The 25028-nt window shown below is 37.0% G+C and overlaps 1 protein-coding gene and 1 pseudogene across 2 annotated transcripts in view; one reads left to right on the top strand and one right to left on the bottom strand.

Moving 5' to 3' along the window:
- Positions 1 to 22281, top strand: part of Rfx6 (regulatory factor X6) — a 61440-nt gene extending 39159 nt beyond the window's left edge. The window contains exons 8-19 of one of the 2 annotated variants that reach the window (XM_008835791.2): positions 3312 to 3389; positions 3479 to 3592; positions 5428 to 5477; positions 7614 to 7773; positions 9666 to 9810; positions 11531 to 11640; positions 13167 to 13284; positions 14666 to 14788; positions 15697 to 15906; positions 16830 to 17342; positions 18151 to 18363; positions 21480 to 22281. In XM_008835791.2, the coding sequence (XP_008834013.1) occupies positions 3312 to 3389; positions 3479 to 3592; positions 5428 to 5477; positions 7614 to 7773; positions 9666 to 9810; positions 11531 to 11640; positions 13167 to 13284; positions 14666 to 14788; positions 15697 to 15906; positions 16830 to 17342; positions 18151 to 18363; positions 21480 to 21655 (2010 nt within the window). In that variant the 3' untranslated portion in view covers positions 21656 to 22281. Of the gene's footprint in view, positions 1 to 3311; positions 3390 to 3478; positions 3593 to 5427; positions 5478 to 7601; positions 7774 to 9665; positions 9811 to 11530; positions 11641 to 13166; positions 13285 to 14665; positions 14789 to 15696; positions 15907 to 16829; positions 17343 to 18150; positions 18364 to 21479 lie in introns of both variants that reach the window. The other variant, XM_008835792.2, reaches the window with a different exon arrangement.
- Positions 3647 to 3739, bottom strand: LOC115070814 (annotated as a pseudogene).
- Positions 22282 to 25028: the final 2747 nt, after the last annotated feature.

Below are 25028 nucleotides of genomic sequence, written 5' to 3'. Positions count from 1 at the left end.
TAGCTATTGGGGCCAGGCATGGTGGCACACACCTTTAATCCCAGCACTTGGGAGGCAGAGGCAGGCAGATTTTTTCGAGTTGGAGGCCAATCACGTCTACATAGCAAGTTCCAGGCCAGCTGGGGCTACAGGGAGACCCTGCCTCAAAAAGACAGAAAAAAAAAAAAAGCATAACTCTTGGAGCTCTGAAGATAATTCATAATCTTGAATCCAAGTGAACTTCTGGAAGTACATCCATTCCCTCTGGTCTCTCCTTCAATCTCAATTCTCAAGGTTATCATATTTTTTTTTCTTTGTAAATAATGACATCATACTTCAAAAATTTCCAGCAAATGTTAACATGTGGCAGCTTGTGAGGACAGCTGTGGACACCAGTGGGACTTCAATTCTTGGGGGGAGGGTATTATTGGCTCACCTTTGTGCAGAGGGTTCTGTGCATGCAAACATGCCAGGAAGATATTTACTGTGTAAATATGCCTGTTAAGAGTGAAAAAGGGAGGCAAGTGACAAAGAAAAATAGAGAGGTGAGGAACATTGCCAAGAGCTTATTTCAATTTCTCTGTGACCCTCCAAGGAATTTCTTATCTGTCAACTTGAAATTCTGGCAGATCATTTCTCACTCAGATATCAATATGCTTATATGAACTCCAGCCTCTAAGTTCATTCCCAGTGGACTCTTTTATGACCACCAGGGACTGGTACCTCTCTTTTTCCTGAAGGACAGCACAAGCCCTTCCACTTTCTTAGCCGGTGGCCAAAAGCAAGATCCTGAGGCAACTAGTTAGCTCTGAGAAAGAGGGTGGGGCTGAAGCCTGTCTCTCCAAGACAGAGTGGAGAATGCTCAGAGAGAAGCCGGTCCCAATGAGCAATGCTCTCTGAAGCTGGGGCCCACTCTCTAATCATGCTGTTGTCACTCAAGGCAGTGGCTAACTCCACCACATGCTCTCTGCCCATAATGGAGCCGAGCTTTGTTTCTGCTTGGTGTCCTCTAAAACGGTGTCTACTATCAGACAATCAAGTAAAATAATGTTTATAAAGAACTCACATATTCTACCATTAAAACTTAATGTCTTAAGAAATGTAAATATTAAATGAACACATGAAGTATTAATAGTGAAATTTAAATTTCCTGTGAATTATGTATAAAGCACATTTCTTTTGACCAGAGTCTCCCTGTAGCCCCAGCAGTCCTGAAACTTGCTATGAAGACCAGGTTGACCTCAGTCTTACACAGATCTACCTGCCTCTGCCTCCGAAGTGCTGGGATTAAAGGCATGTGTCACCATGCCCATCTTAAAGCAGCACATTTTGATATAAATGTAAAGTTATGAAAAGAACCTAAAGAGCTCACTTTTATGGTAATCGAAGTTAGGGCTCAAAGGGTCAATTTTTATTAGTTTACGTAAACTGTATAAAATAGTTAATTTCATTATGACGGTTTCAAATGTGAATTAGACACACTGATAAAATTCATTCCCCACCTACCCACACTTACTCATGTTCCCTCCTCCCACTGATCCCCTTCCTAGTTCCTAACAGTCCTAAAAGGTCAATTTTTGACAATCATTATGACTTCCTTTCCTCAATACTGAGGACTTGCAATAGACCAAACCCTTATTTCAAAGAGCTTATTGCCCGGTGAAGGGAGAAAGGCAAGGAACTGATGATGATCAGATACATGATGGTACGAAAACATTTTCAAAGGTGACTGAAAAGGAGCTATTGGCTAAAACACCTGAATGTTCTGTCCAATAATAAAATGTACCTTTTCTTGGAAAAATGAACATAAGATGTCCAACTATATCAACTCTTAGCAGAGTTTTATTAGGTGGAGGTATCCTGTAGTCAGCATAACTCCTTGGAAAGAGACTGGTAATTTGCATTTCATCATTATTCATGGAAAATTACACCACAAAGATGCCTACTATCCCCAGAATAAAACATAGAACACAAAACGTTAGGCTAGGATGTAATCACATCACACACCTGCTGTTGGGATCAAAAGAGCTAACATTCATCAGTTTCAAAAACATATACTGATTGCTTGATAGGTATTGATTTGTTTAGGCCTCATTTCAACACTATGGTGTTGTCTCTGATCTGTCATGTCAGTTTCCCAATTGAGAAAATCAAAGCACATCAATGTTAATAGCTTGTCTCATACCACATAGCCAGTAAGTAGCATGTTGTTGATAGGGTTCCAATCAGGCAGTACACTTCTTTTATTTGCATCATACAGCTAGTGATAAGCAGGGTATTTCTGTCAATAAAATAATGATTTTTGATTGAGTATTCAGTTGCTTAAAAATCATATGATTTTAATTGCAAATTTTAGAATATTTTATTTTTAAATATTCATTTTTATTTAATATTTACATGTCTTATGACATTAAATTTTAGTTGTAGTATACTTGCATTCTTTATAAACATCATTTTACTTCATTATCTGATAGTAGACATTATTTTAGAGAATGCCATGCAAAGACAATAAATTTTTATAACTTTTATTTTAAAAAATGTGGTGCTGAGGCATGCTAAGGCACTTTACTACTGAACTGTATCTCCTGACTAGCTGTTTAAACATTTTAAACTATGCAATCCAAATATTCCTGGTTAACTTGGAAGTAGAGTCTGTCCATGATGGGCATTCAATGTTTTAAACTCTTTTTCTTTTGGTAAATTCATCATTTTCTACTATTGCTAATTCTAGAGAGTATTCAGTGAAGCTTTATTGTGCCAAGCACAGCTCCATGCATATCACATCCTCCTTTGTTTGATTTTCTTAATGCCATAGGAATAACATGTCATTACTATTTATTTTAAGATAAGAACTTGGGCTCAGAGACAAAACAACTTGTGCAGCCATGCTGGCCTGGTACCCAGTACAGCAGGGCACTGCATAGGGCTGACTTCAGAGTCAAAACTTGAAACCGCTACACCACACTGCTCCAAGCATCCACCTAATAAAACTCTGCTAAGAGTTGATATAGTTGGACATCTTATGTTCATTTTTCCAAGAAAAGGCACATTTTATTATTGGACAGAACATTCAGGTGTTTTAGCCAATAGCTCCTTTTCAGTCACCTTTGAAAATGTTTTCGTACCATCATGTATCTGATCATCATCAGTTTCCTTGCCTTTCTCCCTTCACCGGGCAATAAGCTCTTTGAAATAAGGGTTTGGTCTATTGCAAGTCCTCAGTATTGAACAAAATGCCTGATATATAATAAGAGCTTAAAAATGTGTATAGATTGAACAAACAAAGACAATTTTAAAGAAGGCTTTAGTCAAGGTTTTCTTCCTTAAAATAGGTTGATACTCTCATAATGATGTACAAGACTCACTGCCAGTGTATCCTGGACAATGCAATCAACGGAAACTTTGAAGAGGTGAGAGTGATGAGAACTTGCTCCTTCGTGCTCTCTTAATGCTCGCGGCCGTTCTTACCAACTTCAGTGTGCTCTTTGCTCCTTGTTAGATCCAGCATTTCTTACTGCACTTTTGGCAAGGGATGCCTGATCATCTTCTGCCGCTGCTTGAAAATCCTGTCATCATTGACATTTTCTGTGTTTGTGACTCAATTCTTTATAAGGTAAGCTCTTCAGGGTGTCTCAAATAGGAACTTTTTATTTTTTTCAAGGAACTGACATTCTATCTGAATGTTTGAAATATATTCTGCACAATCAGAGAAAATTCTCTAGTAACAAACTACAGGAATTATCCCTGAAAGTATAGTCTTGCTTGAAACATATTTACCACTTATTTTTTTTTTGTGGAGTGGTATAGTATCATTTTTTTTCTGATAAGAAAACAAGCAATTAATAGAGCATGTTTAATATTGTATGTATTTTAACAGGCATTTACAATAAGTAAAACCAACTCAGTTTCTGTTTATAGCTAAAAATGATTCAAAATATGACATGGTTGGCAATATATGAAAAATACACTAATTTTTGTTACCACTGAGGTGTTTTCAGATTAACGTAATACAAATTTTCATTGTATAAGTGTTTTAGGTAAAAGAAGAATTAAGGACTCTCATAGAATTAACAACTTGAAAATCTCTAGCTTAAATGCATTACTGTTCAGCTCTGTCCTTAACCAAATGAGAGTCCACAAATGCCTTCAGAATGGTCACAAAGAGTGATTCTGAGAAAGATGGGCTGGTTGAATGTCTAGTCAAACATTTATCGAGAAAGGAGAGACTTTCTGCCCTGTTCAAGTAGGAAGAAGGCCCAAATGGAGGCCCAAAATTATATTGCAATCTTCTCACTTTAAGGTGAGTTTGCTTGCATTTACCCACCCAACTGTCATAAGGAAAAGCAAAATAAGTCTTTTTAAAAAGAAATTTGAGTTGGCAAGAAAACCCAAGCACGTTGAGGAAGTTAGTTGCTTCCCAATTTCTCAGGTTTTCAGAAAAGCGGAGCCAAGGGTAGGTAGATTGCCTAGAAGCAACTCTGCAAACAAAGAATTGACAGCTTGACTTTAGGATGAGGAATGAGGGGGCTTACGTTTTCACCCTCTGTTCAGTTATTCCTCCTCTCAGGGTAAGATAATGCAGGGCTAAGTGCAGGCGGTTCTCAGTCTTTCCTTCAAGCTCAAACTGAAGGACAGGAGAGAGCAAGGACTGTCTTATTTTTTTACTGAATAAATGCTAATACTTAAAAAGAAACGATTCAGCTTGCACTGACTGCCTACATGCTAATCACTTAAGGAAGTGGAATGAGAGGCAGCTATGGATGAGCACAAGGAAGAGTCGAGGCTCAAGGACATGGCTGTCACACCAGAATTGTTGCGACTGTACCTCAGCTGTTCTAAGAAATAGCTTTCAAACATACCCCTCCCTCCAACAGATTTGCTTATTTTGGTCCAATGCAAAAACTTCCTGTCATATCATTAAGTAAATTTGGTCCTCTTCCTCCTGGTACAGCCAGGGAAGCACAGTGAGCCCAGCTAATAGAACAACATAAACTGAGCTTCTGGGACATCTTTATCCCACCTGTGGAGAACAGCCAATATCTAGTCCATAAAACAGCATGTGATGAGCAAGGCCAGTCCATGGGTCATTCATACCAGGGGCCTCCACAGTACTGAGTCTCTTGATTTACTTTCTCACATGTGTTCACATAAAAGTTATGCATATGTACTCATTTTAAAGAAAAATATTACTTTCAGAAAAGAATTATGTTATTGTCTAGGAAGCTAAGAAAAAAAAGTAATTGGTTAAAAAAATATGTCAGAAATAATTGATTCTGGTCCTGGGGACGCAGCTCAGTGGGCAGAATGCTGGCCTAACACACCAGAGGCCCCAGGTTCAATTGTCAGCACTGGCTAAACCTGGGTGGTGACACACAGGTCTGCAATCCCAGTATTGTGGTTAACAGTCATCTCTAAAGGTCTATATTAACCTCCTTTTGCTTTATTAAGGTCCTCACAGAGGTACTCATTCCTGCAACAATGCAAGAAATGCCTGAAAGGTATGTTCAGTTGATAAAACCAGACAGTTTCTGACAAAAATGACAGTTTTGCCCAATATATTATGCTAAAGAAAAGCACTAGGTCATAATTCATTTTTTTAAATCAACAATACTGTCCTGTTTCTGTATCTTTCTGTCACCTGGAAAAGATGTGTCTCAATCCTGATACTTGAGTATCAATGAATAAAATGAGTGGAATAAAATAAAATCCCAAAGGCTCTTCAGTTTCAGGACTGCCAGAGTAAAAAGTTGGTACTCAAGCATGACTGACCTTCTTCTTACTGAGAAAGTTCTTCAGTGGAAACTAGATGGAGGAAGATACATGGGCTAATCAATGGATGAAAACTACAAGGAAAATAAAAATTTTAAGTTATCATACTTCTATGATTAACTTAATCTACAAAGTCAGGAAGTGGTATAATGAAATTACATCTGTCTTTCAACAAAGTAGTAAGACCAAATAGTTTTCTAAAATAATACAGGAAGATTTTTCACAAAGCTATTTTCAGTATAAGAATACAGAAAATTAGAGGGAAAAAAAGAGTAAAATTTTCCCAGAAATCAGTTTAATAAAATAATGTTATTTTATAATTGCAGTCACAAACCCATTTTGGCCTGGACATGTGGTTCAAATGCATCTTCATTGATAAAAACATTGCTTTTAGCATCTTCTCCTCAGATTGTTCTCTTTATATAGAAGTTGACATTGATTTGGTAAATAGTTTATTTTAATTATCAATGGTATTCTTTAAGCATCTAATCTATACTTTAAATTAGTTACACCTAACACTTCTGTGTCATACATATTCAAATGTTTATTTAATAGCAGGAAGCTGGTCACATGAGTATTTAAAATAGTAACAGCTGAGCTGTATTAAATACAGTATAGGCTTTGAGACTACATAAATCGTCTCATTTATTTCTTATAAATTTGACATGGTTACTATGTGGAATGAAAACATACATAATTCACTTTAAAAATCAACCTCACTTAATTTTTAATGTCTTACCATCTCACAGACATTTTTTTCAAGCTACCAGTAAATACATACATTGAAAATATTAAAGCATAATATAAATACTGTAGCAGTTACTCCAGAGCACTTCCATGACAACAAATATGGTTCAGAATTCTTTTTTAAAAGGTGTCATAAATTTTCATCATCCAGAAACCACAGCAGATTATTTAATTAATTTCCTATCATTGACCAATTGGAACTTTGAAAAACTCAACCCATCTGGTGAGGGGGCTATGAGAGGTGGGGAGGGGGTAGGGGTCTAAATTTGATTAAGATATATTATATGAAATGTACAAACACTCAATAAAAAATTAATAAAAAATAAAAACTCAACCTCAAGTATTATTCAGAAATAGAATTTATGAACCGAAGACTATCAAACAAGGAACCCGGGAGCAGAAAGCTCATTTAACTTCCTAGAGGCAGCTAAATACCAGAGTTCTGAGGCCAAACTTTTGACCTCAAACTGTGCCTACTCTTTTTTATACTGTTCCACACACACAAACAATACCAACTATATTAGTTTGGTGCTGTGAAACAGATACGAAGATTTTAGAGTTATAAAGATTTATGTGTCCTTATATATACAACTATCTTTGAAAATTTCTAACTTGGGTCAATAACTAGTGTATTGTTGATCATCTGTCTCATAAAATTACATTTGGATGATGAAAATGTATTACTAAAACTAACTGTAAATGTATAAGATATTATAATTTTAATGCATAATATCAATTTAATATCATTTCTCTCTCCCAAGATGCCAAATATGGTGCATCGAATTGACACAGTTTTTCAATAAATGTGCTTCATAGGAAAAAATTGAATTATAAGTTATTAATAGAAAAGTATTTATTGATTACTACCTACATTCTGGGCTTTAACCAGGACATTTTCCATCAGTTATTTCATATAACTCTTAAAACTACCCAATGGTCAGATACTATTCTTATTCCCATTTAACAGAGTAGGGATTGGAGCTTGAGGAAATGGAAAAATTTCATTAAGATGATCCACAGCAACCCTAAGCTGAATCCGTCTGGCTTCAAATTGGATATCTCCAATGAAATGTGCATATTCAATGAAAATATAGCACCTAACACAGTTTTCTTTGTAGCTTATTAGCAGACATAAGAAATTTTGCTAAAAATTGGGAGCAATGGGTTGTTTCATCCTTGGAAAACTTACCAGAAGCCCTAACTGAGAAGAAAATTCCTATTGTGCGGAGATTTGTATCATCTCTGAAGCGACAGACATCTTTCTTACATCTTGCTCAGGTATGGGGTCAGCTGAGAGAATTAAAGTCACCAAAATCATAAAAAATATTTTGATCATGAATTTTTCATAATTTGTAAGAAACTAAGTAGTCAATATCAAAATGTGGTGTGTAACCCTGGAGCAAATGCTAGACTTGACAGAGCATATTGGTGGGAAAGGGGAGAAAGATGAATTGTATCCACATGTTTATATTTTAGTTAACACAGCAGTACAAATATTAACTTCTGGATTTGGTGATAGACAATGCCCATGTGGGATGACAACAACCTGGATGGAGGGTATACTGAAATTCTTTATACTAGTTTTGCAATGTTTCTGGAGTTTTAAATGCTTTTGAACAAAAGTAAGAAAGAGCTTAACACAATCTCAAAAGTAAAACACTGTGTGATTTCAACTGGTACAATGTAAAGTTGTGAGTAGTGAGGCTATATGATATTCTTAGATGTATTTTGAAAAATTATGTGTATGTGTGTATGTCTGTGTGTGAGTGCTTGTATATGAGTACAGGTACCCATGGAGGCCAGAGGCTTTGGCTATCCCTGGAGTTGGAGTTTCAGGTGGTTGTGAGCCAACACTGGCATGGATGCTGTGACCTGAACCCAGGCCTCCTGTAAGAGCAGCAAATACTCTTAACTACTCCCCTGTGTATTATTTAATGTTATCATCACAAACCCAATGCATTTTAAACTGCTCCTGATTGTCATTCTTAAATTGGGAACAACAAACATAATTATAAATAGATATAATTGAATATGCTTTCACTGTCACAATAATTGTTGACTCTATAAGATGTTTAGTTTCCTGAATTAAAAAAAAAAGTTATAGATGGTCCAGATAGGAAATGTATTTTGTGACCATGGATTAAAAAAAGAAATCACTTCTTCCTCATCAAGTAGCAATCAATTGCCAATGTTTCTTCAGCTAAGATTGTGGTCTGCTGTTCATTTCCCCAGTTCTGTGCTGGGTTTTTGTCTGCTTGAGTTTGCATGGGACTTGTGTATGCTGACACCATGCCATAAAACCATATGAGCAGGATCTCAGGAGCTTGTAGGACTGTGTTTCCATATGGTCCTGCACCTCCTCCCTGGCTCTTACAATCTTTCCACCCCCTCTTCCATGATGGTCCCTTACACAGAACAATTAATGAGAGTTATTTTGAGTATTGTGGAGAATTTTTATTATGGAAAGTGTGAAGTATTCACAATGAGCATACATGTGTTATTTTTGAGAAAAAGAAAACTTACTAAATGAAAATTTTTTAAAAAATCATTCTCATTTTCTAAATCCAAAATGAAGTTTCAAATCTTTTACAGAGATGAACATGAGTTTCAGTTATTGCTTACTTTTAAAATAAGAAAAAGTTTGAGCTGTGGAGATGATTCAGTCATTAAAATGCTTATCATGCAAGCTTGGAGACCTGAGTTTCAACCCAGCACTCACATAAATGTCAGGCATGCAGCAGTTCACACCTACAATCCCAGTCAGTGCTGAGGAGGCAGAGAGGTGAGGATCCCTGGGGCTTTCTGACCAGCCAGCCTAGTTGAATCAACAAGCTCCAGGTTGAGTGAGAGACTGTGTCTCAAAAAACAAGGTGAGCCAGACATTGTGGTGCATGCCTTTAATCCAAACACATAGGAGGCAGAGGCAGGTGGATTTCTGTGAGACTGAGGCTAACCTGGTCTACATAGTGAGCTCCAGGCTAAATAGGGTTAGAGGGATGCATGCACATACGCAACATGAATATGTACATACAGACATACACACAAGAAAAAAGTGATTTATGATTCTTTTTCTTCAAGAAACTACTTTTCTTAAAGCTAAAAATTTCCTTCAGATGGTTGTAATTAATATAGTGTGATGTTTTACGGTATCCTTTTATTCCAATGTGCAGATCGCCAGACCAGCTCTCTTTGACCAGCACGTGGTGAATTCTATGGTGTCTGATATTGAAAAGGTTGACTTAAATAGTATTGGGTCTCAGGCCCTTCTTACCATTTCGGGCAGCACAGACACTGAGTCTGACATGTACAGTGAACGTGAGTCTGCTTTGTTAACAACAGAATTCTCTACCTTTGACACCTTTACCTACCAGTTAGATAATTGGTTGTGTGTAGGGGATGCTATTCATTGTAGGATATTTAACAGCATTGTTGGCCTCTGTGCAGTAGATGCAACCCGCAGCATTCTCTCCAGTCTAACAATCAACAGTGTCTCTACATGATGCTGAATGTTACTGTCATCAAATTCACATCTGTATGAGAAACTCTGTAGAAACATTTTTAATTTTAAACATTGTATTGTGTTTAAGAAGAGTTAATCCCAACACTCAGAGGCTGTGTAGGCTGGCCTACACAGTCTATATAGTGAGTTCTAGGCCATCTGTGGCTACAGGGAGACCCTGTCTTAAAAGAACAAACAAAAAAAAAGTATTGAAGAAAATAAAAGTAATTAATTATCTCATTTTCTAGAAATTAGCATAATATAAATACTCATTTTGATAAAATAATCAAAATGGCTTTGAGTTTTCTTTTAGTTTTACATTACATAGTAACACATTTGCCTGCATTCTATACTCTCACCATTGTATAGTGTATGATGCACATCAAAATGATGTCTCAACACAATACTATTCAAAATAGACTCTACGGGTTTAGACTATCTGACAGCTGACCAAGCCAGTGTGTGTGACTAGGTAACTATGCTCACTTCCAAGGGCTAATAGCCATCATTTTCCCTTTGATAAAACAGAACCTGCAGCTTCCTATAGGATCTAGCCCAAGCAAAAGACTGCTCTCTGAAGTCAAACCCCAAACTTAACTTTTTTAAAAAACATTTTATTTATTTTTATTTTAATGTATGAGTGTGATGCCTGCATGTAGTATTGTAATAGCTGCAGAGGTCAGAAGAGGGTGTCAGACCCCCTGGAACTGGAGTTACGGAGGTTGTTAGCCACCATGTGGGTTCTGGGAACTGAACGCCAGGTCCTTCTCAAGAGCAGCCAGTGCTCTTAACTGCTGAGCCATCTCTCCAGCCCCTCCTACTTTCTATTTTAATAGAAAAGTGATTCAGTATGCCTCAAACTCTTTAGTAAGATGATAACCCTAAACTGTCCCTTCAAATCGTATGAGAGAAGGATATCCATGGAAAGGGTTAATTCTTTAGTGTAGAACTTAATTTGCTGAAGATAAAGGATCTTTCAGAAAGCAGAAGATCAACACGCTTGGCTTGGTTCATTCATTAACTTTCAAATCATCTAATGAATTACTTTCATGTAATGAAAGTACTGAATTAAAAAGTAATAGCCTGTTACATTAATTACTCCCCTCAAATATGTGTAGATACCTGCAAAATGTGAATCTCTATTTCAGTATAGTCTAAGAAAGAGACATTGATGATTACCCTAAATATTTTTGTTGCTGTTCTCAGAATAAGAAATTAATTCCTTTCACATATTTAACTTAACTACTTGCATTTCCCTCTCAATGTCATAAAATATTAGTGATTTATAGCTCACAATTTTATCTTCAGTTCAAAGTGGATGTAATATATTTTTAAGTTTTTATTAGCATATATTAATTATACATATCGATGAGTTTCATTATGACATTTTCACGTATATACACAATGTATTTTGATCATATTCACTCGCAGTTACCCCTGCTTTTCCCTCCCACTTCACTGACCCCTTCCTCTTCACAACTAGTAATATTGTTTTCTTTCTTCTTCTTCTTCTTTTTTTTTTTTTTAACATGGTAGAGGACTCTGTCACTGTGTTCCAAGAACTAAAGGATCTCCTTAAAAAGAATGCTACTGTGGAGGCTTTTATTGAATGGTTGGACACTGTGGTAGAACAGAGAGTTATTAAGGTACTTTTTAATGCCTAATTCAGAAAAAAAGATTAAGAAAAAGTGTTAAACTGACTGTAATTTTTTGACTGATGTAGGTAGCAGGCTATGTGGTTTAAAAAAATGTTTTGTCTATTCATGATAGCAAGAAATGGACCCAGCCTAGATGTCCATCAAAAGATTAATGGATAATGAAAATGTGGAACATATATAGCAGGGGGGGGGATTCTAGTCCCTGTAAAGAAAATGAAATTGTAAAATTTGTAGGAAATGGATAGATCTGGAAGGTATATTAAGTGAGGTAACCTAAACTCAGAAAAACAAAGACGCATCTTCTCTCTCACATGCAGACACCAGCCTAGATTTGGGGGAAGCTCCAGGGGATCAGTGTGGTGGGGGAAATGATTGGGAAGGAGAATCTACTAAAATACATTTTGCCCACCAATGCCATAATGATATTCAGTATCTTGCATATTAATTTTAAGATTGAAAGTTTTAAATGCTTTGTGAAGTTTTTGACGCCCTATATAATAGAACAGCTCAAATACAAAAATTAGGAGTAGACCTTCCTCAAAAGCATTCGGCATAGATCCAATTCTGTTTCTCCTTTTTTCTTTAGAATGTGTTTTCATTTTACTTTAATTATGTGTGTCTATGTGGATGTAGTGTAGGTACCCTCAGATAGCAGAGGTGTTGGATCCTGTGGAGCTGGAGTTATAGCGGTTGTAAGCTGATGTGGGTGCTGGGAACCAAACTCAGGTCCTCTACAAGAGCAGTACATGCTCTTAACCTGAGCCATCTCTACAGCCCTGTTCTCCTCTCTTAGCCAAAAGCTACAAGATGCTGTTTTTTTCTCCTGTCAGCCTATAAAGCTATACCTAAGTACCAACATTATTTAAAATAAATTTAGAAACTGGAATCTTGATCTTTCTGAAAAAGCAAATTTTCATAAATACTGACAAGAACTATGATTTTTATACATTTGCAATTCTGAATTCTAAAAACTCACTATTTTCCATTTTCTGGTTGGTTTCTTCAACTCTTTCAGTTAACCTTCAAGTCATCCATCACGAAGCAAGGCAATGAGAAAAAATAAGTCCATCACTAGTTAGTGTGTGCCATCTCATAGCAAGGAAACTACTTATAGTCTGGGGACTTTTTGTTCTGGAAGGAAAACAGACTATCATTCAAGACCAGAGAAGTCTGTTAATCATTTACAGAAATGTATAACCCTTGCTTCACACGTTACCTTCTGTCCTTAAAGCTCTATCAAAAAAATTAAAGACAAAAATATTATGTACATTATTTAATTTCACTGTTTACTTCTATTAAGAAAGCCATAAAGAATAAAAATATGGTATCTTTAAAATTACAAAACACAAGCTAACATTAAAATCCCTGGACAAGCCATTTAATTTGATGAAATGAGTAGCATGCCATGCCATCTGCCCATTTTTCAGGCAGTCTGTCTACCTATCGACAGAATAGGATGCATACAGCAGCAAAATGGTAGGTTTTACAGTTGTATTTTGTTCTCTTACCTTTAGACCAGCAAGCAAAATGGAAGATCTTTAAAGAAGAGGGCTCAAGACTTTCTGCTCAAGTGGAGTTTTTTTGGTGCTCGAGTAATGCATAACCTCACCTTGAACAACGCGTCCAGTTTTGGTATCCAACATGCTTTATGGAAAGCTTATGAATGTTTTCATTCATTCCTTAGTTACATCCTCCTTCAAATTTTAAACACCTTATTATTTATTTTCCCTTCTCAAAACATGCCTGAATAGCAAGTGAGTTGAGAATGGTAATTATGAGCTACAGTTTGGGAATCTGACCTCAGGCAAGATTAAATCCTAGCACTGCTTCTCTGGCTGTGTGTGACTTTACCTAAGCTAGCTTGCTCATTGAAGAAGAGGAGGAATATTCTATTCATAAGGTTGTAATTTTAGGTACTTTGCTAAGATGATACAAATAAAGATACTTTATACTCTAAACAATGTGTAGCAGTGCTTGGATATATTTTTCTGTACCAAAGAAATTTAAAAGACAATAATTGAGACATTCTTCTCCAGAGCATGGCCTTTGCATCTTTCCCTGGTACCCAGAGAGCCACACTCCAGGAATCAGAGTGTACCTCAGAAGGCACTCTCCTAAGTCTAAACTGACTTGTCTGGTCTCTAAGACTCCCAAAATAAACTGGTCAAATTGGTTTTTCAAAAACTGGGTATCTTCTTTGCCCTGAATTTTCTGAGATTCCTAATTTTAATAACAATGTAAAACTTATAGACAATGAGTTGCATTTCAAGAGATTTTCACATTATAAAATAGATTATGATGAATTAACTTTTTATTTAAGGTTCAATGGAATTAAATAAAAAAATCAGCATTTGCAAGATCAACAAATGCTATATTATTTGAAATAGTCTTGCTCATATTTCAATTTTCTAAAAATACACTGACAGCTTGACTTTTATTATGGAGAAAAGACTTCTGTTAGGATATCTGTTGAATAGTCTAAAAATGTTTGAAATTTTCAGGTATATCTTTCACATGAAAATTACTCACTCACTCTTATTTTTAAATCAAGCATGGTTCAAGCTAGAAAGACACCGTACATGATACAATTTTCAGACCCTGTTGGCCATTGTCTAATTATTTAGTACAGAGCAAACAGAAATCGAGCAGAAGAGAGCTCATTCTCCCCAGGCTACCGCTTGATAAGCGCCACTGTGTGCTCTCTTAAAGCATAAAGCATGTCTCACTTTCATCCGTATTTCCTTTGATGTAATTAGTGGCCAAAGAGCTGGCAGGACAATACACACAGGGAGCTGGGCAGGAGGTACACAGAAAGATTAGAGACTGAAGTTAAGCATATTGGTCTTAGAAGGTCATTTAAAGTCCAACAAGCACTTGTTTATTTCAGTTGCTCCTTGTAAAGTGTGGCGAGATGGTCACAAAGATAACGACTTTTTTTCTCTTTTCCTTTTCTTCTCCCGCCCCCATTTTCTCCGCATACCCACACCCTCTTTTTTCCTTGTCCATAAACAAGGTTCTTTCCACTTGATCCGGATGCTTCTTGATGAATATATTCTCCTGGCCATGGAGACTCAATTTAATAATGACAAAGAGCAGGAGTTACAGAATTTATTGGACAAATACATGAAGAATTCAGGTAACTTAAAGCATTTATTATGCTTTTCATATTTTTTTGTTTAAACTTAGTTTAAGAGTTTCAAGTGCCCAAGTAGATTTGTAGTTGTCAGAGGTTTCCTCGAAGCACACCGCCACTAACACCACAAGCGTGCTAACGGAGTGCTTACTTTTCATCCCCACTTATACACAAAGAGCTCAAAGTTCTTTCATGGAAATTTGAAGTTTTCTACTTTTATTTGTTTATTTTTTATTTTTTAGAAGCATTTTGTTACAGCTTTAACATACTCAATAACAATTTCCAGAGCAAAGATATACCTTTGAAAAGTGGCTATAAAATTTTTAGGTTCACAATTGAATTAATACAGTTATAGAATATTGAACTCAGTATAAACCCTGTGAGACCTAAAATTGAAGGAGTTTTTAACCTTTAAAAAAGATCTCCATTTCATTTTGAAATACACTGTTTCTTATAGAAAGACTCATTGTTGAAGCTTTCAGAAATTATATTTCAATTTCTGAGACTGTAGATGAAGTTAGAGAAGTGTCTATAACTAATTGTATAACTAATTGTAGTTCAAGATAACACATATAGCATACTACATAACTACGCTACATAGAAATAATTCTACAGAGTTTAGAGAAAGGAGGAAACATCTGTTCTGAATGAGAAACCTGCATTTTGAGGGCTGTTTACCCTACAACGGATCGTTTACTGCCCTTCAGAATATATCCCCACAAATACTCAACTAAGAGAAACCAGCACTACAGTTAAGAGGCAGTTTGTTGGCCCATTTCTTGTAGAACATACCACAGAAGAGTATCCAGATTTGTTATTCAACCAGGCACCAATTCCAGTGTCTTTTACTTGAACTTGTCAACTAAGAATATGGGAATAATCTCCATTCTCACTTTAAAAACTCCTTCCAGATGCAAGTAAAGCTGCCTTCACTGCTTCCCCGAGTTCATGCTTTCTGGCCAACCGTAATAAAGGGAGTTCAGTTTCCAGTGATGCTGTGAAGAATGAAAGTCAGCTGGAGTCAACCTATGCTGCTCCTCTGTCTTCCAGTCAGCCTGGAGGCTTGCCCCCTGCTCTGCACCCATTCCTGGCTGGGAACACTGATAGCATGCCACTTCCAGGTATACCGTGAAGCAACAAAGAACCATTCAGACTTCAGCACATCTCAGAGGACCCCAACCTCCAGGAAGCTTAGGAATAAAAGTATTTCAAATTATAGAACATAATTTTTAAGTTTATGAGATTTATATTTGTGATTTATAATGGTGTTTACCATTCACCTTTAAACTATTACTAATATAGTTAGCACACATTGACATCTAATAACTTATACCAGAAGTATGAATAGCCCTCTTCATTTATTAGAAGAGAAATCTAGGTTAGGTATGCATAAAACCACGAACATGTTTTAATAGTAAAAAGTGGGTTGCTTTGCAGACATGGTAGCTTATAACCTGTATTCCAATCATCCAAGAGGCTTAAGTAGGAGGACCAAACTGGATTAAGCCAAACTGGATTAAGCAAGACCTTGCTTTTAAAAAAATGGGCTGAGCTGATTATTTGATTTGTGTTTTGGGCAAAATTCTTCTGTCATTAAAATTCATCCTTTGGGGGATAGCTATTACAATAATTTTATGCTTTGTACTAGTGTCTCCTTTGTGCCAAAATGAATCTTTAGTGACTTGAATTAGATATTGGAGAATATTTTAAATCTGCTTATTTCCCCATAACTTTTTTGAAACCTCATTATATACATTAATTCATTGGATGGACAGAACTTTAAAACTAGAATAGCCTTATCATACTATGGTCTTTTTATGCCAATGGAAAGCCACAGGTCTCATGGAGTTGGAGGCATTAGTAAACCCCATTGCTCACCAGTGGTGTTTGCATGTTTTCAGTTGCCTCTCGAAACAATGGGCGGTTTAACATTAGTTAGTTAGTTAATTAACATGTTTCTTTTACTAAAGATCAAAAAAAGAACATTAGTAAATCATTTGAATATTTTTAACTACTAACAGAATGCACTCACATTTTTTTCCAGGTCAAATGGAGCTTTCACAGACTACTGGCCATCTGATAACACCACCTATTTCTCCAGCCATGGCAAGCCGAGGGAGTGTCATTAACCAAGGACCAATGGCAGGGAGACCCCCAAGTGTGGGCTCAGTTCTTTCAGTTCCAACACACTGCTCAGCATATCCGGAGCCAATTTATCCTACCCTCCCTCAAACCAACCATGACTTTTATGGGACCAATTCTAACTATCAGACTGTGTTTAGGACACAGCCCCACCCAGCATCAAGCCTCTATTCTCATCGTGCAGAGCATGGGCGATGCATGACCTGGGCTGAACAGCAGCTGTCTAGAGACTTCTTTAGTGGCAGTTGTGCTGGATCTCCATATAATTCCCGACCACCTTCCAACTATGGACCGTCCCCACAGGCTCAGGAGTCCCACAGTATGCAGTTTTTGAACACAGGAGGCTTCAATTTCCTTAACAATGCAGGCGCTGGTGGCTGCCAAGGAGCAACACTGCCTTCTAATTCGCCCAATGGTATAAGACTTTTAAAGATACTTTTCTGGCTTTTGAAAAGGCCATAAAGCAGAATCTGACACCAAGTTTCACCTTTGCTGAGTACCATGCTAACCAGTACAGGGATTATAAAATTCATGGAATCTTAGACTTTTGAAGTTGATGCCTGCCTTACTCAAACATATTTCCCAATTCTTTTGTCTTTATTAAATTTTCCCTCCTAAATATCATACATGATTTTAAAAATGTTACACCTTGTCCTTTGAAACTATTTTTAGTGGAGACTGTGTCTTCCAGGGAATTAAACACTGGTTCCAAAACTTGTATTCTCTGTTAAACTAAAAAAACAAAAACAAAATAAAAACAAAAAACTACATGTTAAGGTCCTAGAAAGACCTCTGTATCATAAACAGGTGAAATAGGCAGTGTAAGTTTCTTTGAAGCCTTTCTCCTAAATATAGACCAGTCCTTCTCCCAGGGACATGATTCTATAAATAAAAATTATATTTGAAAAGTAATATAATATGAAAGACTGATAATGCTTTTTGTCTTGCCTCATAGGCAGGATTAATTAATTTAGATAAGGAAAATATGATAAAAATAAAGTCTGTCTCAAAATCAAGAATATGCTAATTCCTTTTTAAATTAAAAAATAGTATAGTAAACTATATGAGTATAAATCCAATTCTCTAGTTAATGTAGATATAGATATAACATATATCATTTGATGTATTTAGGGATATACTCAATTATCTTGTCCCTTTTTCCCTTTGTGGAATAATTTTCTAATAATAAGTGGATAGCACATTCTCAATTTTTTCTGTTTTAGGTTACTATGGAAACAATATTAACTACCCAGAGGCTCATAGGATTGGAGCAATGGTGAACCAGCATGTTTCCGTCATCAGCAGCGTGCGCTCCCTGCCTCCCTACAGTGACATCCACGATCCACTGAACATTTTAGATGACAGCAGCAGAAAACAGAACAACTCATTTTATACAGACACTTCCTCTCCAGTTGCATGTCGGACTCCGGTAGTAGGTAAATTGTTTTAGTTGTCCTTAAAAAGCATTTTAAGAATTGATGAACCTTAGACATGACCTGGAGAAGAATGTTCAGGTGAATTAGGCATGCATATTCCTAAGATAATTTATCACTGAGTCTGAAATCATCGTTTTGTTTGAGTAAACAGTAATGTTCATTTCTCATTCTTTGTTTCGTTAGTACACAACCTACTTCAAGAGCTGTTATTCTTTCCAAAATCAATAACTGGTATCTACTATGCATGCAAAAATTAGTATAGCCTTCGAAGGCATTCAAAGGACAGTGAATTTTATGAGGACAAGAATGATGCCTTTTTCTCATTCTCTCTTAATCACTGTTGGACCCACTGGCAGTGCTAAGAGTTATCTTTGGAACCCATAATCTCCACCCAAAACCACTCTGAGTGTTTACAAAAGCAACTAGAAGTTTCTCACTCATTTGCAGAATGCAATTGAATAACTTTGTAGAACTGTCACTATTTTTATTGTTATATAGCATATAATTCAATAAAAAAGGAGCAAATCGCTGTGCTTGCCACAATGCTGTCTAGCTTCTTCTAACTTGAGCCTCATCTCTGAAGAAATTCTACAACTTATGCTAGATGCATCACTGGTACTTAGAGCTTTTGTGTGCTGGCTACATAGTAGGAACTTAGTAAGTTGGTGAGTGAAAAAGGGAGTGAAAACAAGGTTCAGGTATAGCTCAAAGAGCAGTGGTTAGCATGTATGAAACCCTGGGTTGACCTCTAGCACCAAACAGCCAGCCTTAAACTTATGCATACATTTAGTCTGTTTTAATTAGTATGTTATTTCTGATAGCATGGGGTTTGAAATTAAATCTATGTATAAATTTGGTTTCATAAATTAGTAATGAGATATCACAGGACAAGTATACATTCTATCAAGGAAGAGTGTTTATGTGAGACAATTGAAATCTTCAATGGAACTGACTTTTAAAAAATTTTATTTATTAATTTTATTTTATGTATATGAGTGTATTGCCTGCATGTATGTGAAAGCACCGGTGTCATGCAATGCCATAGAGGTCAGAAGAAGGCTTCGGACTCCCCTGGAACTGGAGTTAAAGACAGTTCGTAGCCACCATGGGGATGCTGGGAATTGAACCCGGGTCCTCTGCAAGAGCAGTCAGCGCTCTTAACCGCTGAGCCATCTCTCCAGCCCCAATGGAATGATTTTTAAACTAGCAGAAGTGATGGGCTTTGACATCCAATGGAAGCATAAGGGAAAATGAAATAAATTCCATCTCTCATCACTCAGTGTACTTTTCCAATAATTCAATGGGAAGTACTTCTTCCTTTCCTGTGACCATCATAAACGCACCCTGAGCAGTAGCAACTCATCTGCTATCTGCTAATAGTCATTGCTTCTAGGTTACTCTAATGAAGCTGAAAATTCCACTTCAGGAAGTTTCTTCACCATCGGGCTAAAACGCACTGTGTTGCTATTGTGACTATTAGCTCTGTTTACTTGTAGAGATAATGGAAGCTTTGATGGAACATGGGTTGGAAAGAGAGTGGATTCTAAGCTTTAGCTGTCAGAGCTGGCAAATAGGCAGAATGCAAACTGGGCTTCAGGGTGAAAGAGGAAAGAGAGTAAGTGACTAAGCACAGTGGGGCCTGGAACTCATTAGTGACTAAGCACAGTGGGGCCTGGGACTCATTAGTGACTAAGCACAGTGGGGCCTGGGACTCGTTAAGTCCTCATTTATTACAAAGCCTGATCCTTAGAAACAGAGAATACACTGCTTTGGCAGTGAGAAGATAACAACCGTACAAGAAGAAAAGTAGACCTCCTGTGTATGTTAGTGAAGTATTTTAGAGATGTTTTGTGTCAGTCTCTACTCTAGGCATGAGGCTCTGGAGGTAATCGGGTCATAGTTCCTGCCTGGAGGAAGTTCATGTTCTAGTAGGTGGGGAGCAAGGCAAAGAGCATATAAAACACATTATGAAGATAGATTTTATCAGAAGACAAATGCCGTATATTTTCTCTCATATGTGGAATTTTGGTGTGTGTGTGTGTGTGTGTGTGTGTGTGTGTGTATGTCTGTATAAGTTATGAAATTAGAAAGGGGATCATGAGAAAGGAGGACGATATCTTAAGGAAAGTGGAAAACAGAGCACGTAAAAAAATGAATATGCTAAGAAAGCAGACATTGGGTTTAGCTAGGGGAAGAAAGGGAAGCAGCTAGTGGAAGGAGTGTGAGAAAGGGCCGCTGGGGAAGAGAACAAATGAACAAACGATACAGGCGTGTGAAAGTGCTGTGATGACGCCCATTAACTGGTATGCTGACCTAAAGAAATAATTTTTTAAAAGATAATTTTAGGTTCTCTGAACTGTGCAGATTTGGTAATGTAGGAGCTAGCTATTCAAGGTCAGGGCTTAGAGCTAGGAACATTTGAGTTGTGAGCTGGGTAATACAGGAATAACAATGCGAAGATCTGATTGTGAAGATCTAGATAGAAGAAACAATTACAGAACCACTCAGATCAGAAAAAGGCTGAAAATTTCAGCAAGCAGAAAGAATATCAGTGTGTTTTGACGAAGCACAGGGAATGAATGAGAGAGGGGACAAAGTAAAACAAAGAAGCAGGAATCCATCTTTGTGGGATATTATGAACCAGGGCAAGGAGACTGGGTTTTGTTCTAAGGTATATGATCATGGTCATCTGAGAAAGAGTAAAAGTTTGTTTTATGTATCAGCAAGGTCCTTTTGGCTCTTCTCATGGGAGGGTGTGAGACAAAGGCAAGAGGCATAAGGCTGCTGTGTTGGTCCAGAGAAAAGAAGATGGTGGCTTGAACTACAATTGTGGAGGCGCAGACAAAAAGAAGTAGACTGGAGACACATTGTAGTGACAGAATGCAATATGATAGTGTCCTCTGTAGAATATGTAGAAGAAATACCTTTGAAGGGTAACAAATGAGAAAAAAAATGGGAAGAAGATGATTGTTCTGACAAACCATGTACACTCACATTTAAAACAGGTGAATGTATGTGCTAAATGCAAAAAAAATGGAAGTTTAAAGTGAGTGGCAGCTGTGGAGAAAAGAATATGTCAACTTGTTTTCAATTGTTGATTACATTTTCCCTTGCAGCTCCCAATTTGCAAACCTCAATTCCTTCATCCTCATCGCAGTGCATGTATGGAGCTTCCAATCAGTATCCAACGCAAGACACTCTGGACTCTCATGGGGCAGGCAGTAGAGAAATGGTGTCCTCTTTACCACCCATAAACACTGTGTTCATGGGAACAGCCGCTGGAGGCACTTAAATCAGCAATGCGGAGTGCAGTTGAAACTCAAAATCCCCACTGCACTAATGGCATTACCCACCCAGGCTCCATGAGAACAGAGACAGTGGAATATGGCTGGGCATTTTTCAAGTCACGGATGCTGTGGACAACTCCACAGTGAACGGAGTTACTTGTACAATTTGCATTGCACACAATCTAAAATGTGTTGTCATCATTAATAATAGTTTCCAAATACAATCAAATGAAACCAGTGGAGATTTGAAGATGCAGGTATTTCAAAGATTTAATATTTTACATTCTAATTTATTGAAAAATTTCTATGTTCCTTCATCTTTGGTTTCTAAAGAAAGAGAGAGAACTATATTTAATGCCTTCACAATGTCTTTAACTTATTAGGATCTCATAATCATTGTTTACTATTCTTTATTTGACAAAAAGTCAAATGTCTATGTTCTACCTCCTGTGGAAATGTTTACAAGGTCAAGACTTAATTCTATTCAACCTAGACCAAAGTGGTTTGACTTTCAATTCCTGTGCATTAGTATGGTGATTTCTGTTACATAGTAGTATCCCAGTTCTATGTAACTGAAAAGAAATGATAAATGGTTTTCATTCTTTATTTAAAATGGTAAGAAGAAATAAAAAATAATGTATTGAAACATTGTCAGGGTATGATGCTCTCAGGGTTGATGCTGCTTCTGAAGAACGCTGGGGGTTTGCAGGCAGAAGTCCTGTGGGTATGTAATAAAAGAATAAATAACACTGGTTGCTTAAGACATTATAATTCAAGACATTTGCATATCAGACTCATTCCTATAAAATATTAAGAAATTGTGATTTTAGTCTGTTTGAACGTCCTTTCATTTGAAAACGGTCTTCAATCAAGTAGTTTGCTAAAAGGCTGAGAGGGACTCCAGGGATCATCGGAATTCAGTCTAATTCAGAAGCAAAGTGTCCATTGTATGCAAACTAGTGCAATTTTATAGCACCATCTATCTCTGTGTGTATCTCTTTCTTTTCCATGTGTTTTTCCTGAAAGATCTGCTGTAAGATTCATGGCCTATACTAGGAAACTTCCATTAAGTACAAAGGACTTTCCTATAATCTTGTGATGGGTCTCAAACTATTTGTATAGAAATTAGGATATAAGCCCCGGGTACATCATAAAATTTGTAAGTCCCAAGTATTCATTATACATCATGTTGTAATTTGCTACAAATAAACTGTGGAGTTGTTTTCAGTGAGAAATAAACAATTGCTTGTGGACTTACTGAGCTATTGCCACCATTTAGTATTGTGCTTAGTATTGTGCCCACCCAGTAGCATGCTCAATGGGCTAATGAAAGAGCAGAGTTTGCAACTTTAGCAAATCACCAGAAACAGAAATTGTAAGTGTTCTCTTCCTTTCAGTAATACTATATTGGAAATCCAGAGAAAGATGAAATTAAGAGTTTGGAATGAAATAGTAAGCAAAACATCTTTTAGAAGCCTGGGTCCTTATTCTTGAGAGTTAGGAACCAAAATTTCAATGGAAACTTAAGAGCCAATGTATTCCAGGTGCTGTGTCACATACCATGGACAATACAAAGATGGGAATGGTACTTCTGTTCCTTTAAAACATCTTGGTGTGGTAACAAAAGGGTAGTGTGACAGGAAATAAATGCTCCTTGAAGCTTTGGGGATATACAAATAATGTGGAGTAAAGGACACTCCAGAAGTGCCAGCATGGGGGTGGGGGTGAGGAATCAGACTGGCTGGGGGAGGTTTTAATCTGAGAACTATTTGACAGGCCATTTCATCTAGTTGTTCAGCATACAAGCAGAGATGGAAGGAGATGGAGGAAGATGTACAAGAATTGTTTCAAAGAAACCTGAGCATTATTTCAGAGGCTGTATTGAATGGTTCTTCTCTAACTTTGTTTGCCAAGATTTTTCCCTGCTCTGTCTAGAAAGTATTGAATGGACATTGTTGACCCACAAGTGTAGAGAAACCCAGAAGACAGGTGAGCAGCATCCCTGGTTTCATGTGCACCTGACTGCTGTTGACTTCAAGAAGAAACTGATGGCTAACTTTCCCTTTGTCCCAGAGAACGGGTTTGAGGTTTGTGTCTGTTAGATGTGTACCAGTGTTTCCCAATCCAGACTATGGCTTTCATGCAGGACCTGAGTGCTTTTGTGCTCTGCTTTACACAACCATTCTGCATGATGTACAAAATTTAGTTTTAGATCACTGATCATCAAACACTCAATGTCAATAGAACTGCTTTCCTTGCCATATTTCTAGTTGTTCCTAGACAGGCAGTGTGAGTCCCCCACAGATCAAAGAAGAAAGCTCCTTACATTTTATCTAGAAGAAGAAGAGTCTGCATACCCCTTCTGCCCTTTGGTTGCACACAACATTTAAGAACTGCTCCTTCAGGGATCTGAAACCTAGATGTTCAAGACACTTTATGATGTATTTTTTGTTAATGTTAGTATAATCTAAAGATTTTCTCTAATTTTTTAATGTTTCTGTTTGTTACTGTAAGTACATTAGTCTTCAGGTGAACTTTTGGAGGTTGTGAAGTAGTAAACTGTTCAAACTATTGCTCGTGTGAAATGCAAAATTAAGGTTATAAATCCAGGTTCTAAAATGCTACATTTATACCTTAATTCTTAGGGTAGTACTCTTCAGATCTTACATAATAATACTTCAATTGATTCAGTGAATTCTTAATATCATTTTAAGACCAATAACATGTTTCATAATGGCTAAACACCTAGATATGTCTTTAACATAGAATAAATCTGTGTTTATTTTTATAAATAGGACCTGGTTTATTTTCCTCTCTCCAGGTAATGTCCCACTAGGAAAAAATCAAAGATCATAGTTACATATTCCCAAGTATGTTCTCCAATCAAAAAGTTGGTGTTTTTTAAATATTTTACTTATTTTTATTTTATGTGTATGAGTGTATTGCCTGCATGTATATAAGTGCACCCGTGTCATGCAATGCCCACTGAGTTCAGGTATTGGATCCCCTGGAGTTAGTTGTTAGCCACCATGTGGATGCTGGGAACCGAACCCTGGTCCTCTGCAAGAGCAGTTAGTGCTCTTAACCACTGAACCATCTCTCTAGTTCCAAAGTTGGAGTTTTTAAGGACAAATTTCCATGACAGTTATGTGAGAAATCTTTCTCTTTGTTCCTGTCTTAAGAAAGAAGAATTCACAAGACCCTCAAAGTCTCACCCAATGGACCAGAGAGAGAGGGTTTGAGGTTGCCACGGTATCTTAAGGGGCAGGTGCATCAGCATGTAGTACTAGGGCCAAGGGTGTGAATATATGGTGATGTTTGGGATAGATTAACATAGTAAATAACTGTCCCACTTCAAAAGGCAGAAACACTTCTACA

This window comes from Nannospalax galili, unplaced genomic scaffold, assembly GCF_000622305.1.
Source record: "Nannospalax galili isolate Female #2095 unplaced genomic scaffold, S.galili_v1.0 scaffold417, whole genome shotgun sequence".
Lineage (NCBI taxonomy): Eukaryota > Metazoa > Chordata > Mammalia > Rodentia > Spalacidae > Nannospalax > Nannospalax galili.
Note: the sequence above shows the minus strand (reverse complement) of the source record. Positions and strands in the feature narration are given on the sequence as shown.